The sequence below is a fragment of the Ipomoea triloba genome, chromosome 10 (assembly GCF_003576645.1).
Source record: "Ipomoea triloba cultivar NCNSP0323 chromosome 10, ASM357664v1".
NCBI classification, from domain to species: Eukaryota; Viridiplantae; Streptophyta; class Magnoliopsida; order Solanales; family Convolvulaceae; genus Ipomoea; species Ipomoea triloba.
Window position 1 is genome coordinate 20,960,009 of NC_044925.1, and position 17,977 is coordinate 20,977,985.

Below are 17,977 nucleotides of genomic sequence, written 5' to 3' on the forward strand. Positions count from 1 at the left end.
TTATACTTAAAAAAAAAAAAAAAAAAAAAAAAAAAAAAAAAAAAAAAAAAAAACACACACGCACACACAATATAATTGAGAGAGCACCACTGGAATTAATTTTTTAAAAATCATTCAATATAAATTTAACTCTTTAATTTTTGTTATATTTAAACCATGAACACTGATACAAATTTTCCCTCAATTTTTTTTTTTTTATAAAATATATCTTACATTTAAAGAAATTTTGATAGTGAAATTCATAATGCCAGCCTTCCTGAAAGAAGAAATCCACAGCCCTTGAAACTCCTTAATAAAGCTAAGGGGAAACCTTAGCTTATTACAATATAAAAAAAATTAAGGTATGCATGTGATGTCTTTTGTTTTGTAAGACAAAAGAAAAGATGGAGAATATAATGCTGCATGCTATCTCTGAATCCCCAATTAACCTTCAAACCTTTCAGCTCATCAACCTATGTAATGTACAAGGGCCTAAAACCCTGCTTTAATGCAGCCTTCCACACAACATCAATCTGATCTACATTCAGAGCTCCAACCTCATGGTGTGTCCACCCTTCAAGAAGATGAACCGCCCCGCCCGCGTGGCATGCATGAACTATGCCTCTTTCCATTGTGTACTGCCCAGGAGACACAGTTTAGACAGGACAGATGAAGAAATAGAGGAATGGAACTAAAGCAACAGAAAATTGAAGCATGTGTTGTGTCTCAACTAAAAGTCTAAGCTGAGAGTTTGGCTGCACATTAAGTGTGCAGGCTGATTCCTAGCATGTGCTCCATCTCAACTACAAGTCTAAGCTGATAATTGGACTGCACATCACGTGTGCGGGCCAATTCCCAGCACATGCTCTGTCTCAACTACAAGTCTAAGCTGATAGTTGGACTACATATTACGTGTGTGGGCCGATTCCCAGCATGTGTTACGTCTCAACTAAAAGTCTAAGCCGATAGTTAGGTTGCACATTACGTGTGTGGGCCGATTCCTTTATGGGCTCCAACTAACACGTGGACCGTAGTCCTCTTGCATGAGGTTGGCTTGGATACCAAATTGAAATATGTGTTCCATCTCAACTAAAAAGCTAGGCTGATAGATGGAGTGTACATTTATGTTTATATTATATATATATCCTCAACATAGAAGAATGAAATAGAAGGATGATAGTGATACATACCTCACAGGCTCCTAGGCCCTCGACATCCTTTGGAAGCTTCATTGCTGCTAACTTCCCATATGTGCAGTCTCTGCGGAATGGGATGATAGGAGGAACCACAAACTGATGAAAATGTGCTCCCGAGGGCGCCCAACTTTGCTCTCGAGGTGAGGACCATTTTCCGATTATCCATGTCTATCATAGTTAGAATACAAGCATTCTTAATTTCTTGTTTTAAAAATAAGACAGGTCTGTCATATTGGTAAAGTGTTCTATGGAGTGAACCAATGGTGTTAATCAACACATTTATGTCATTACCTTACAGTGTTGAGCTGCTTGATACTTGGTAACTCGAACAAGAAATCTTTGGTACTCTGCTGGGGCTTCACTTTGGATTTTCGTGAATCTCTCACAGGATTGAGTAAGCATCTGCACAGAAAATCAACCAGAAAGAGTTGATTGTGAAAAAGAGAAAGGAGAGAAATAGTTACTGGCTGGTCCACTGCAAAGTTCCTAATTTTAACTATCTGATAAACATTCTCTAAATATCACGCGAATCAATTGTAGAAGCAGATCTTACCAGCACTCTGACCTGCCGACGTGCCAAGTAGAGCGCAATGGCCCTTCCAAGCTTCGAAGTGGCACCTGTCAGGAAGACCTCGTCTACATCTCGGGGAATGCCATTTAGGATGACAGCAGCTGTTAAGGTGTTTCCATGGACAACTCGGACTCTGAGATCAGGATGCTTGTTGACGAAAAGTGTCCCACCTCCATTAAGGCCCTCGTTCTGTCACAATATTTCAAGCTAAAAAAATAACTTTCAACGATTCCAAGATGCTTGTAAGTTGGAACTATTATTGTTCTCAAATGTTCTTGTCAACTAACAGGCTGCAAATACAGTGCATATCAACATTTTCGGGATCAAACTAGTTTAAATAGTGCTTCCGGGGCTTATATTTCTATGGGAAACATGTGATGTCTTTGGATGAACTAGTTATAAGCCATGTGACAAGAGCGTTCAATCAAATTAACTACGAGTTAGTTACATGTTAAAAGCAAATAAAGTGGGGAAACAAAGAACAAAACATATCAAAGGATGGCCGACCTTGTTTAATGCAGCAAGGCTAATGACCTTGACGCCTCGTCTATCAGCATTAAGAATAGCTTCTTCAATTTTTTTATTTATGGCTTCCGCAGCAAATGGCAAGAAATACTGCAAATCATAGCAAAATAAACATTCAAGATGCCAAGACAAAAAAATGGGAAAGAAATTTTGCCTAGTCAATTCCAATCTTTAGTTCCATGTTTTGGCACTCTGTTATTACAATTTAAAGATGGGTTTCAGTTTCAGTTCAGATAATTTTATAAACAGATCATTTCGGTTTCATTTTTCTGTATTTTCCTATTTTAGAAACCTGAACTCCTTTGCATACAACATAGACGATCTAAACAAGTTCAGAATTAATCTCCGTCTAGAGACATTGAGGAAGATACCTGAAAACCAAATCTTGGTATTACCCATGTCTGGTGCACTCTCCCTCTGAGGTTGTAAAAACTGGACAAGAAAGTCTTGCAATTGAGCCACATGATAAGCATCGCCGTAATGACTCCAGGCCAAAGCGGTAACAAGAAGAGCCTTGTAGTGAAAGGAATTGAACCGAATGATCTAAAAACAAATGGAGCATGAAGTGCCGACATAATATCAACGATATGTGCAAGGAACACAAAATCGGGTGCACTTTGACCTGCACATTGATATTGAAAAATAAATTCATATGAAATTGTATTTCAGAGTAAATGGAGCCTATTCAAGAAGTGATTATACAAAAGTATGTAAAAGATAAGTATAAATGTTAAACAATAAAAATTATACTGAAATCATTCTCCCGAAAATTCTAAATAAGCGAAGTGTTGCTTGCTGAACAGAAAACATCTTTTGCAGTTTGTGTAGTTACAAGAAATAGCTGACCTCTAGAAGCTATGTAAAACATTTAAGGATGATACAATTTGATATGACATAATAAAAATTGAAGAGAAACTTATGTGAAAGCAATCATATACAGATAACACCACGACCTGAAGAACCAGAGAGTAGAAAAGAGAAATAAACTTACTTGTCCTTGTACTTATCTCTCTTTGAAGGTCCCAAGAACGGGTATTTATTGTCTTTCCCAGCATATCATAGAGAGGCATAAATAGGCAAAAATTAGTTTCTGTATCCGTATGATGTAGGCTGTAGTATCTGTAGAGTCAAAAACGGGGAAATTTTAATCACTTCATTTGGTAAACTCATGAGAGCTGCAAATACCACAATATTTGAGAGGAAGAGGACATACGTTGGGCTATAAATAAGGTATCTGATAAACGGAATAGCGTCGAAGAGTCTGCAAGGCATGATTTCAACATTGCTATGCCCCAAACATCTAAGGAAATCAAATGCCAAAACATAACCGTACATAACACTTATTGATCCATAACCAAGAAACAAGGTTCCAATTGGAGGAATTCCTACAACTATGCATAGTAAGATGTTCTCCAAGAATGTTGCACTCCCCGCTGCATGAACAATGATTTGTCTGTCAATAATCATATATATACAAACCAGGCAAATATTAGACCACCTATAGTTGTAGTTGTTATTTTTACCTGTATAGGGATGTGGAACTTTTGAATCATGGTGCAGCCAATGATAAAGTGGATAAACACGGGGGTTATGCAAGAATCTGTGCAACAAATAATATAATGGCTCGGAAATCCCTATATGCAACACGAGACAGCAAGCAGCTCCTCTCCAGTCCCAGAAGGGAATAGTGGGAAGAGAAGAGAAGCTCAAACAGACAAATGAAGCCACAAAAGCTTGGAGTATTAGGAAATTGTCCCTGTTTGATATTGATAAGTAAAACCCAAATTACACAAAATATTTTTTAACCCTTTTTCTGGGTAAATCCAAACAAAAGACAGGTGAAAAGGAATTGGAAAATAAACATCATACCAATGCCATTCCTTGTCAATTTGCCGAAAATCTATGCCATCCTGAGACACCCACTTTGCGTGGTTAAAGAAAAGCATATTGATGTATGAACTCCATAGTTGATGAACAAGGCCTCTCAGGGCACACAAGGCAAGAATATGTAAGCACCAAATATTCTCCCAACTCTCTTTGTAAACCCAAGAGTACATGAATTTTGCTAGAAATGGTCCATATAGTAAATACTGCACGTTTAACAGCCAATAAGAACAAACAACAACGGAAAACACATACAATCAATTCAAAGTACAAACAGAAAATAGTTATATTTCATTAAAAAAATATATGGGAAATGAAGTACATGCCTTAAAATTACCAAGGTTTTCCCAAGGCCATGCAAACAAAGGTGAATCTGTTTTATTTCTAAGAGTGTGATAATAATCTCTGGCTTGTTGGATTGATGATACACTTTTTTCTCTCCCCATCTCTCCCCCACAGAAAATCTGTTGTCTTGAAACACAGTAGCATTACCTCACCAAAAAAGGGAAAGAAAAGAATAAAGAATGCATGGAGATGGGCGATCCAACAGATTGAAAAGGCAATATAAAGGAAGATACAGTGGGCAAGAAGAAGGGAAAACAAGAAAAGATTACACCTGGATCTGCAGAAAAACGCTTTTCTTATCTACTCCCATTTTGGCTACTAGTGCAATTAATTAGCGCCACCAAACCCATAGATTCATCATTGAACACTGTCATCTACACACTGGAATTTCCACACTGACACAGATTTTCCCACCAATATGCACCATCATCATCCTACACCCATAGGGGCATTCCCCAGAAATAATTAATAATTAAGAAGAATGGCTGCCAAATTTCATTGCATCAAGAAAGGGATGGTGGGGGTTTGCCGTTGAGATTTTGATACATTTCTTCTTTGTTGAGTAGTGACTTTTCCTCGACTCGATAGTGGTTGAGATTTGGATACATTTTTTATTATTTTTCCTTACCTTGGTTTTGAAAATATTTTTTTTTTCAGGATTATTTTAAAATAATGTGATTCTCATGTTTTAAATTTAGATGTAAGCTACCAAGGTTTAATTAAATATTATTATAGTGATTATTATTTTATAAAATTTATAGTCTTGTCGTGATAAAAGAAGACAAAATTTTAAGTTAAAATTTAATCAAATTACTTATAAGAACAAATTGGGATAGATAGAGAACAAAATAATTTTGGAAAAAGTGTCAAATAGGCCACTGAACTTATCGCTTTTGTGCAATTGGGCCATTGAACTTAAAAAGTGTGCAATTCAACCATCAAACAATCAAAATTTGTGCAATTGGACCATTTTACAAAAATTTTCTGGTAAAATCAAATTATATTACTGACATATATGTATTAAGAGTGACATTTTCTTCTACCATACTAGTTGGAGTCAATATTAAAAATTTTTTAACTCAAATTGAATTAAAAATTTTTGTAAGCATGGTCCAATTGCACAAATTTTGCTTGTTTGATGGTTGAATTGCACACTTTTTAAATTCAATGACCCAATTGCGCAAAAGCGATAAGTTCAGTGGCCTATTTGACACTTTTTCCAATAATTTTTAATTTCACAATTGGGAGGGCCTATTATATCATTTTATACATCCATGTATTCTGAAAAATGTTTTTTCAAAGATTTCTAAAGTAATGGATTTTAAATGACATTCACATAATCTTTTTAAACTTTAATAAATTTTTTTACACTTTCATAAATTTTGTACGGGTCTATAAAAGTCTGTATGGCAAATATTTATAAATTTTTTTTTAAAAAAAAACTTTTTCAATCATGACTTTTGTAGACTTTTAAAATGATAGTTTTTAATAAACTTTTATTGACTTTCATAGAGTCAGTTCAAAACTTTTTAAAACTTTTTAAAACTTTGTAAAACTCTATAAAAGTCTATGACCCTGTTTGGTAAATAATCAGCCTATCAGCCAATTTTGGCTTATTTGACCACTATTAGTTGGTAAATAATAAGCTTTTTGTAACTCCAAAATGCTAAAATTCAAAAGGCTAATCAAAGCAGTCTTTTCAATTAGCTTTTTGATAAAATAAATTATACCAAACAGCTATCAGCTAACAGCTAATTTATCAAACAACTTTCTACAATCAGCCAATGTTATCAACAAACCATATCTTCTAACCTAAATAGCCAACCCAATCAGCTAACAACCATTTACCAAACAGGGTCTATATAAAAAAACATTCATAAACGTTTATCAGCTTAGCTATATTTGAATGATGCAATAGTACGTAGTTATTTTTAAAATTTCGTCATTTTCTGAATTTGAAAGATTAATTCTAACAATGTTATAGTCTCAACATCTTTTCAATGCATCAAGTGCGTTACAATGTTCTATTGTCCTACATTGACATTTTTAATAATGAGTTTTAAATCAATTTATTGGGTTATTTGAATGTTCTTTGTCAACAAATCTTTCCTGAGTAGTTAATATGATTTCTTTTAAAAAAAAATCAATGTTATTAACATATTACTTGGTAAATACATATATAACATTATTTTGTAGTATAACTTTGATATTTAATTACAAGATAGTGTAAAAAGAAAACAATGAACAATGTAGTAATATAATTAATTAATAACTTTGAAGGTAAAATTAACATAACACCCTCCACTTAACATACGCGAATTGCAATTTATAAACACTAAAATTATATTGTTACCGTTAGATTACTCCGATCTGACGACAAAATACAACCACACGACTGCATGAGAGCTTCAGGTCACATATGAACCAATATATATTGGGTTTATCGAGGCAAACCCCACTCCTCTTCCGAGTATGTGAGTAAACCCTCGCCCTGTGATCCTAGCCGGCAAAGGACCACAAGGAGGTTAACCAGCCTAGGTTGCCCATAGCTGACCGGCTCAAACCCGGGTGGCAGACGGTTTCGAACTCAGGACCTCACGGCCGCGAGCGTCTTGGTCTTGCCACTCAGGCTGCCCTTACGGGCACATATGAACCAATATATATATATGTGTGTAATGGGGTGGAGTGGTGGGGAAGGGGGTAACTACCCATTGCCCTCTTTTGGATTCACCCCTGACCTCACCACCACAAGTTATTATAATTGACTTTTTTAAAATTCCAATTGACCTTACATATTAATAATGTGGTAGATTTTAATTCATGGTCGATGTATAAAAGTTATTAATTTATATTGACATCCACATAAGCAAAATTTCGGTTTGAAATATAATAATTGAAATTAGAAGGGTTTATGTGTTACTATTAAAAACTTTAAAGGGTCTTTATATAAAATTGGCTCTTTGGGGGACCGGAGTTCCTAACTGCTTTCTACCAAACACAACTAACAAATGTGACACCTTGAGTCCTTGATGGTGGGTAGGGGTGTTAGCGAACAGAGCTTTCGACAAATTACTCATGTTTGTATTTGGTAAGCGTTCGTTTATTAAGGTAAACGAACATTAACAAACAAAATTTAAAGTTCGGTTAATAAACGAATATAGTCTGAACAGTGGTAAGCTCGTTTGTTATAAGAGATCGTGAACAAGCTCGTTTGTGTTCGTTTAGTAATTTTCGCGAATAAGTTCGTTTCTATTCGTTTAATAATGTTCGCGAATAAGCTCGTTAAGTGTTCGTTTAATAATGTTCACGAACATATATAATTGTGTTGTTTGTTTGGTTATTGTTCGTGAACGTAGATTATGCCTTGTTCACGAACGAATTGTGTTCAGGAACTTGTGCATGTGTTTGGTAATTAAGTGTTCACGAACGTTAACAAACACTAATGAACGCTTAATAAACGAACACGAACAGAATTTTCAAAAACCTTAACAAACCAACACGAAAACGAACACTCCAAAATCCTTAACAAGCGAACACGAACAACATCCGTTCGTTTATGTTCGATTCGTTAACCGCCCTAATGGCTGGAAATTCACTTCCGCTAAATTTATTTTTTTAAAAAAATGTACGGACCCAATTAGTAATATAACTCATAAGGGATAAATATAGAAAAATTACACTTTTCGTCTCTAAGTTATAAGATAATTGTAGAATTTGTTCATGAGTATTGATTATGCTCACTTTTCGTCCTTTCATGCTCACTTTTCGTTCCTAAATTATACTAAAATTATAAATTTCATCCCTAATATTTTATTAGTAAATGGACGAAAAGTGCAACCTCAATGATAATTTAGGAATTGAACGAAAAGTGAGTATGACCAACACTTAAGGACAAATAATTTTACAATTACCTTATAACTTAGGGACAAAAAGTTTAATTTTCTCGATAAATATCTACTATATATATACTAATAAGAGTCAATAAAGTTAGACCTATAACGGGAACTAAAAAATGTCCGTCAAATTATTTAATCAAATGAAATACTTATTTTTAATGATTTTCCTTCTTTACCCTCTATTATATTATTTTCTTCCCTTAAATAATCCCACATTCCGTTAGTATAAACTTTAACTTCCGTTAACTTTTAATTCACCATTAATTTTTATAAGAAATGTCTTAGATTCGAACCCCATCCCAATCAGAGTTGACATAATTGTTGAACATATACTACGAATATGTTAGAGTATATTATTGAAAAGTAAGTACACCACTCTATTACTCTTCTTAAATTAAATAAATTAGTAGCTACAACAAAAAATAATACATATGCATTTCTTTAATTTAGAATTCAATATCTATAATGCCTTTATTCAAAAAAAAAATCATTAATTCATTATCAAAAAATTAAAACAAGATATAATCCTATTAGTTATATTGTCTTTATTTTCTACAATGCAAAAATTTCTTACCTTCAAATTCATTAATTAATTATATTAACTATATTGTTCATTGTTTTCTTTTTACAGTATCTTGTAATTAAATATCAAAGTTATAATATAAAATAATGTTATATATTTATTTACCAAGTATTCAATTAATAACATGAAAAAAATAAAGTCAATCGTATTAACTATTTGGAAAGGATTTGTTGACAAAGAAGAAATTCAAATAACCCAACAAATTGATGCATGAAACTACACCATAATATCTTTGGACTACATTACAAATTTAAACTCCTGCATTATTTTTTCACATGAAATTGCAATTCTTTTCACACATAATTCCTTACTTCCAACCAAACGCCCCATTAGATCAAATTGAAATTTTATAATAGAAAGTTAGAAACAAGTATCAAATGAATTAAAGAACCATATTACGTTATAAAACTTCCTTGTAGGATAAAGTTTTAATTTAATGCAATAAAATTCAATTGCAACCATTGTGATAAAACTAAAAAATAATATTATATTTTTTAATCCTGTGGATAAATTAAGAATTATGATATAATGTTTGCCTCTAGAAAAACTTTATGATAATGAACAAATTATTTACAAATTTAAAACTAGAATAAACAAACTATCTTTTTATATAAAACTACCGAACTATATTTTAATACATAAATGCTTGTGAAGTAAATTATGATCATATTGGCTCAGCAGAGCTTATAACTTATTTTAAGCTACTAATAAGCTATAGGTTCTGTTTGTTAATATTTTTAAAATAATCTAATAGCTTGAAATAAGAGCTTATTTTGAAAAATTACTTTTAAGTATTAACAACATACAGCACTACGTATATCCGGCGGGGGCTTAGAGAACTGGATCCAGTCAGAATTCAGAATCTCCAAGGAAAGTTGATTAATAATTAATTTAAGCGTGCAATGCATATTGAATCCAAGTCCTCAAAACTCGCAATTTAAGTTATGAATGCTCTGGATAAGTAGCTGCAGAAATATGGTTAAAGGAAAAAAGAATCAGTATCAAAATCAAAATCACTGTCGTCGTCCTCTTTTTCCTCCACATTCAAATTGGGTTCCTTGGGTGGCTGAGGGATCAGTTTTTTCATAGGATCGAAATTGGGCAACTGTAATTCATCCCTATAAGTTGCAGGTTGCTGCGGCATGCTATTCAGTTGGACATCAAATGGATAACAACCATTATTATTAGATGCCAATTTATGATCCGATAATGGCTGCAAAGGTTGTTCTTCCCAATAGGTGGTCTGCATCATCATTGTTGCAGCAGGTTGGACATCTAATGGATTACTGTTTAATGATGTTTGATTATTTATGCAATGCTGCTTCCACCTCTTGTCTCTGCTGCTTGACTCCCCAGGATCATCTGATTGTGAAGATGATGATGATCCTCTCTTATGCTTTTGTTCCACATCTCTTATTACCTCACTTTCATCACTATTATTTTCACAATTGTTTTTTCCTTTCCTTTCATAAATTCTGCATACTACCACTGATGTATCCAACTTGTCGCCCTACATACATATAAAAAACCAAAAAAAAAAAATGTTATTATGCCACGTGTTCATGTATTTTGACTTTGGTGGGAGCTGCTCAGAGTTCTTGTGACCTTTTACTGGTTAAAGGGTTACTCGTAGCTGTGGCCCTCCCAAATGAGAGGTTACAGGTTCGTTCTCTAGTGGGGGCGTTGGCTCTTTGTGTTTCAGTAGGTTGAGAAAGTACGTATGAGCAGATATTACATTGTAACAGAGTCAATATCATTAAAAAAAAGGGTTACTCGTAAATAAAAAAATTAAATAACTTACCTCGTTTTTGTTTGCGTAATTGTGGTCTAACATGTACTCATGCATTATCCAATTTGTCTTGATTTTATTTTCATACATGTAAACTAGGACATTCTTTCTGCCAATAACAGTTTTGCCATCCTCCTCCGTGACTTCTTGGATTTTGCTGGTAATTCTCCAGTGACCTTTTTTATCTTTGGTGAATCTATTCAGCCTCTTTCCATTTTGGTGCTTTTTATCTGTCTTCGTAAAAAAGTAGGAGAATGCCTGTTTAGGGTCCAACCCTGTATGTACATCAAATTGCAAAATAATTTTAAGCCACATCATATCATGGGGAGAAATATTAGGAAAAAGAAAATTAGAGGAAAAATTAAATATCATTTTTACCTGGAAGTTGAGACGGTTGGCACTGATAGATATCAAATTCTGGGATTACTTGAGGGTGAAAATACTCTCCTTTCACCTTAGGAAGAAGATAACACTTGAAAATCTCTTTATCGAAGGGGGCAAACATGTAGCCCGGCGGCAAAGTTTTCTTCCATTCCGGTTCTTCTTCTACTGAATCTCCCATTGACACTGATAAATATTCCACCTTATTCTCTATACAATGGACGTTCTAATATTGTTTGGGTTAATTGCCTTTTAGTGTGGTTTCCCTATATATTATTGCTGCAAGTTTTCATAATCTTAGTAGGATTGAACTTCCTTTTGGAGGGAATAATAATTCAATAGTCAATGGGAATTTTTTATTTTTTATTTTTTGAATTTTCAAAAACAAATTTGAATATTTATTTACTACTAAGTAAGCAATAGCTATATCGTAAACTAAACTATAGTAAATTAGAGTTCCTTCATCCTTCTCATAAATGGCTTCTTGCTCTATACTGGAATCATGCATGATATATAGAATCTTGACTTTTTTTTTTTTAATTGACTGGCAAAATTCTTGGTGATTGAATCTTGGTGGAAGATCGAGTTTCTTGAATTGTTTGGCCGGGAAGACTGCGTGCCCTTTTATTTGGGAATCTTGATTATTAATTAACATGCAACAAGTAGTTGTAGTGTTTCGATTGTGGGCTTCATTAAGTTTTAGAATGGAGCAGAATTCCTGGACTTGCAATTGTAAGAAGGGTGAACATTGAGGGTTTTTGACTGAAATGGAAATGACACTTTTCGTAAGAGACAAAAATAGGACTTTTTAAAAAGTTTGACAAAAATAGTAAACCTACATTTGGGAAACGTATTTTCGAAAGGCGAGTCAGTTTAATTTTTTTTTTTTAAATGTCAATGTCACACGCGTTTGGGAAATGCGTCTGACGTATTTTATACGCCACAGGCATTTCCCATACGCGTCTGACGAATTCCGAGGGTTTGACCACCTCGCATTTGCCAAATGCCTTTCTCTTATTATACGAGAAAGGCATTTCGCAAATGCGTAGGCGTAGTGACCGGAGTCCGACAACTCTTACAAAGGTCACACGCATTTCGCAAATGCTTATACTTGATCGGAGTGCGGCAATTAGTTATATTATTCCCTAAATATATATTATTCTCTTATCGTATAAGACGAAATTCACTAACTATGTTTGTTCACTACAATAGTAAATTAATTCTTAGCCTTGATCACCAAGTTGGTTTTAGAATTGTTATCTTTTTTCACAAGATAACACTTGTTACTCTAAACTTTTATTACCCATCTTTTTAGACATATATGTCCTAAAAATAAACTTTTAATAGTTCCATGATGCCTTTTACATATTTGAAAATAAAAATAATTAATGGTATTTAGTCCACTATACAAATATACAATTCAGACCATTATATAATTTTCAATGGCCCTTAGTAAACACAAGTCGATATGTCCGAGTGGTTAAGGAGACAGACTTGAAATCTGTTGGGCTTTGCCCGCGCAGGTTCGAACCCTGCTGTCGACGTTGTATTTTTATACAGTAATTTCTACTTTAAAAAACTGGATGAAACCTTCCAAACTTTACAATGTACGTTGCATGAAGTAGCGCTTCAAAAATCAATTTGGATACAAAAGTTTCAACAAAAAAGTTGATTATCGAGGACTTTAATTGTTTACATTAGTCAAACAATTAAAAACGATTTTAAAATGATATTTATCAAATAAGGCCTTTAATTGAGCCCACTTGTAATTATATATTTTTCACTAGATTTTTTGTGATAGTTGTACAATATAGTTTTTAATTTAGTACTGTTCATCTATTTCCACGAAAAAATTAAATTAGTTATGAACAGTCTCATTTGTTAACATATATACAAATTGCTAATCAGTTAATAGGCGGTATAGTAGTTAAATTATCTTTACAATTTAAAACCTTTGAATATTATTGTTGTGTGGTGATGTCAGTTCCGACATTAAAAAATTTAGGAATGTAAATTTTTAAAATTTGAAAAAGTAATAATCGAGATCAATCAATTATTTTGCTTGGTTGAGGTTGGGTGTGTTAGTGTGTATAATTTATTACTCACTTACTTATTTGTCTTGTTTTTGCATTAAAAAAAATTCTGTCACATAAAAAATACATAATTACAAATTAAATTAGATAACCCTAAACCGTACCAAAGATCATATAACCTTGAGTACACATACAATAATGTTACAAAAGTGAAGAGTTAAGCTATAAATAAAATAAAACAAACGATGCTTTGAAATGTTATGATTAAAATATATATATATATATATATATATATATATATATATATATATATATTGACAATGTAGAAGGTCCTGGATAGGTTTCTTATTTTTGGTACAGAAATGGGTTTGCAAAATGAATATTGAAAGTTCGAATATCAAAAGTGGACATGACATTTGGAATACTAATATAATGAACGCTGCGCTCTCAACTGGAGCAAAGGAATTGAAAGTCATACCGTAAGGAGTGGTAGATCAAAGAAAGAGCAAATTATGTCCTGTTTGGGAAATGGTCGTTAACTGTTAGATGATTGGGTTAGAGGATATAACTAGTTGATAACGTAAAAAGGTATTTGGTAATTAGTTGTTAGCTGATAGCTGTTTGGTATAATTTTTATTTTTTTAAAAAAGTTAATTGAAAAAGTTGTTTTGAACAACTTTTTGAATTTTAGCATTTTGGAGTTACAAAAAGTTGATTAACCAAACACTTATATTGATTTTTTAACCAAGTTAAATAGCTAATAGTGGTTAAATAAATCAAAATTGGCTGATAAACTAACTATTTTACCAAACAGGTCCTATATTATGGACTATGTGCTACTTGCATCATAGATCATATCTTGTGGTAAGTTTACTCTCCAATCCTTAATTATACCATTCGTCAGGGTTCACAGTGTACTGTGGATCCTAATGCATGTGTATATATATTGTTTTGTGAGTTTTTGTGTTTTGTGTTATAAAATTATGTGCCTTAAGAGTATCAATTCTATATATAAAACAAATTAATAATTGTTTATGTTATGAGTTTGTGTCTTGTGTTATGAAATTTTTTGCCTATGAACACAAATTATGTATCTAAATAAAATTTGAAAAATAAGTAAATATATAATATATGTATGTGTCTTGTATTGTGATTTTTTGTTTGTGTTATGAAATTGTATACCTTACGAGTATAAATTCTATGCATAGCCATTTCGATCCAGAATCTATAATGTTATGTGGACCTTGGTCCATAATATAAACTGTCTTTTTTTTTTTTTTTTTAACATGATATAAACTGTCGTTAGTCTTAGACTATCATCATTATCTTTAATTATCCTAAACTTTTAGCTTCCAGGACAGATGTCTCTAAGAAAAACAACCCATCCTTCTGAGCAAATTCTTTAGCTGAACTTACTTATTAAAAACATACATATTCAAAATTAAACAAACATTTTGGCACAACAAATTAAATAATTCATTCACTGTAATAATAAGTCATCCTCGATGTAATTGATCAAAATAAGGTTTTCTCTTTGTGATTCATTCTTGAGTTGAGAGAGAAGAGTACAATAACAAAACTATAGATTGAAGAAATTATGATTTTTATCTCGTCATTAAGGTATGAATGCCTTTTAGAGAGAGAGAGAAAAAAGAGTTGATTGGAAGCATATATATTCACCTAAAACAGACCTGAATTGACTAGAAAAGGTCTCCAAATGACCAAAAGTATCAATATTGAAAACGAAATTAATATAGTGACTTAGGGTGTGTTTGGAAAGCATGAAAATGACTTCTGGAAAATGAGTCATTTTTCGGAAAATAGTTTCATTTTCAGTGTTTGGTTGCATTATGGAAAACTGTCTCTGTGTGTTTGGTTCATTTTCTAGAAAATGTATTAAATTGTATAATGTTACATTTTATTTATTTTTTTAAAATATAAAAAATTATAATAATATATAAAATAATAATATTTCTTTTAGAAAATTATTAAAAAAAAAAAGTAGCCGGCGGTCTGGTTTTCGCTGGAAGCTACAGATTTGGCCATTTTGGCCAAAACATTGTTGAAGCCAAGTCCGAAAAATGACTTCCAAAAAAAAAATTCAGAAGTCATTTTCTGAAAAAATAGCATCATTTTCCTTGGTCAATGGAAGTTGTTTTCCGTTGATCGCATTTTCCACGCGCTGCCAAACACCAAAAGCTCGAAAAAATAATTTTCGAAAATCATTTTTCGGGTTACCGGGTGCGTTTAATTTGGAAAATATTTTCTGAAAAAATGAGTCATTTTCTGAAAAATAGTTTCATTTCCAATGTTTGGTTGCATTCTAGAAAACTGTCTTTGTGTGTTTGGTACATTTTTCAGAAAATAAGTAGAAATGTATAATTATATATTTTTATTATTTTATTTAAAATATTAAAATATATAGACTAATAATATTTATTATAAATAATTTTTTTAAAAAAAAAAGAAAAAACCTTCGCTAATGGCCGGAAACAAGAGCCGGCGAACTAGAGAGGGACGACTCAATCGTTCCTCTCTCACATGAAGCCATTTTCCGTTTCCGGAAGTCATTTTCAGGAAAAATGAACCATTTTTCATGACCACATTTTCTGAAGGTTGCCAAACACCAAAAGTTCGGAAAATAATTTACGGAAATCATTTTCCGGGTTACCAAACACACCCTTAATGTAATTGTGTGTTAATAGAAATATCAATATGTCTGTTTTTCAAAATATCTTAATTTAAACTTTTTCATATATATATATATATATATATATATATATATATATATATATATATTATAAATTTTATTTAAGGGAAAAGAAAAAATAAAAATAAACTTCACTTAAAAAATAATAGTAATAATTTGATTCATATATGTACCATCGTATACTAATCCCAGAAAAAAGAGGAATCACAGTTCCCAACCTAATAAGGAAACGGAAATTAAAATTTAATTAATTCCTAATCCTTTCATAATAGGATAGATAGTATAGCTATAAAATATGGGTTAATGTAAGTCGTTGGCATCATATCGACCAATATCCCAAATTGTTATTCTTTCTTGTGAGTTGTGAGGAAGAACTCTAAATCTATGGGTGACTCTAATGCTGCTCCCCAACTTTCAACAATTGACGCCTTTAATTGCAAGAAACAGCTTGCTGGGAATGGTAAGTTATGGCCAGAAGAGGAAGAGATTGTATTTCTACGGTCTTTGGGTTGGGAAGAAAACAATGATGATTATGATGGTGATGAAGAAGAAGGATATCTCACTCAAGAGGAGTTCGCAACATTATCTGCTACCACCAATGGTGGTAAAGCCTTTAATGGCAAGAAACAGCTTGCTGGGAATGGTAAGTTATGGCCAGAAGAGGAAGAGATTACATTTCTGCGGTCTTTGGGTTGGGAAGAAAACGGTGATGATTATGATGAAGAAGAAGATGAAGGATATATCACTCAAGAGGAGTTCGTTACATTATCTGCTACCACCAATGGTGGTGACGCCCTTAATTGCAAGAAACATGTTGGGAATTGTGAGTTATGTTTAGAAGAGGAAGAGATTGCATTTTTGAGGTCTTTGGGTTGGGAAGAAAATGGTGATGAAGAAGGAGATCTCACTGAAGAGGAAATCGCTACATTCTACACATATGTATCAAACCACATACTTCAACTTAAACTTAAACCTAAACCTGCCCTTCGTTACACGCTCCTCCATCACAACACCGCTATCTTTTCTTTTTCCACTTAGGATAGTATATTTTGAGATAATGAGAATATGAGATCGAGTTTATTTTATATCCTTTTTCTTTTCTCTATTTTCTTTTTTCTTTTTCAAAGTTAATTACTGAAATAGTGACTTGGTTATAACGAAATTATCAAATACTCTATGAAACTTATGTTCAAACTCTATGGTTGAGGTGCTTTGACTACCTCTTGAATAGAATAAGATTTCTGGTAATAGACTTGTCTCTTGTGGCTGCTTTGTTATGGTCCGCATTGAACTTGAACAATTGACCTGGTTCTTGGCCTGAACCATGGTATGATATACTTACCTGTAATAGACATGGTTCGAAAATATTGCTATTAATAAACTATGTGGGTTTGTGATTTTCCTGACTCCCAAAGTATTGATAGTCAATAAAAAGAAGAGAAAATTTTAGCATCAATGTTTCATTAAAACCTCTTCTTGATTTTCAGTTACACTACACTTATCATATTTTTTTCTTCTAAATCTTTCAAATGCAATATCTTTTACATAAAGGGAAAAGACACGCCAACAATATCTTAAAAAGGAGCTACCTAATTACCTGCCATGGGACTCCAAAAATGAAAATCACTAGTCAAGCCTCTAACTTACATACCTAATTTGCACATCTATTAACTTCCTCTTTTATATATATACTAATATGCCACCCGCGCGATGCACGGACTAAAAATTTGAAATATTAAAATTATGCTATGTTATTAAAAACTATAAATGCTATTAAGTTTGATTAAAAAGAAATATGAGGATCGTTCATTTATAAGATTTTGTTATTTAATAAATATATGTTGATTTGTTATCATAAAATTATGAATATACATATTTGCAATTAAATTAAGAATTGATATTTACGGGGTGTTTGGTTGGAGGGAGTTACAATTTCATTCCCACTTAATTCTCACCTAATTCCAAAGGCAACTAAATTCTTTGTTTGGTTAAAGTGAATTGCAATTCCACGGAATTAGAATTCCCTCATTTTCATGGCATTAGAATCCCATGCCCCTCCCCCCCCCCCCCCCCCCCCCCCCCCCC

General features: G+C 32.7%; 2 protein-coding genes and 1 non-coding gene across 4 annotated transcripts; 1 reads left to right on the forward strand and 2 right to left on the reverse strand.

Annotated features, from left to right (window-relative positions):
• Window positions 1-233: 233 nt before the first annotated feature.
• LOC116033554 (very-long-chain aldehyde decarbonylase CER3-like) lies at window positions 234-5,048 on the reverse strand. Of its 2 annotated transcripts, none has more exons than XM_031276304.1 (11): window positions 4,482-5,048; window positions 4,141-4,361; window positions 3,795-4,027; window positions 3,485-3,704; window positions 3,263-3,390; window positions 2,643-2,893; window positions 2,254-2,361; window positions 1,729-1,935; window positions 1,467-1,577; window positions 1,170-1,343; window positions 234-617 (listed from the first exon to the last, which is right to left on the reverse strand). In XM_031276304.1, the coding sequence occupies exons 1-11, from the start codon at window positions 4,599-4,601 to the stop codon at window positions 453-455; spliced, it is 1,938 nt and encodes a 645-aa protein (XP_031132164.1). In that variant the 5' UTR covers window positions 4,602-5,048; the 3' UTR covers window positions 234-452. The 2 variants fall into 2 exon arrangements, with proteins under 2 accessions (XP_031132164.1, XP_031132165.1); XM_031276305.1 differs by having other exon boundaries at window positions 4,493-4,595.
• A 4,910-nt stretch (window positions 5,049-9,958) lies between these two features.
• On the reverse strand, window positions 9,959-11,330 carry LOC116033290 (NAC domain-containing protein 96-like). The gene is made up of 3 exons (XM_031276043.1): window positions 11,147-11,330; window positions 10,781-11,043; window positions 9,959-10,489 (listed from the first exon to the last, which is right to left on the reverse strand). The coding sequence occupies exons 1-3, from the start codon at window positions 11,328-11,330 to the stop codon at window positions 9,959-9,961; spliced, it is 978 nt and encodes a 325-aa protein (XP_031131903.1).
• Window positions 11,331-12,611: 1,281 nt separating this feature from the next.
• Window positions 12,612-12,693, forward strand: TRNAS-UGA. Its single transcript has one exon. It is a non-coding gene; the product is annotated as a tRNA-Ser (tRNA).
• The last annotated feature ends 5,284 nt before the right edge of the window (window positions 12,694-17,977 follow it).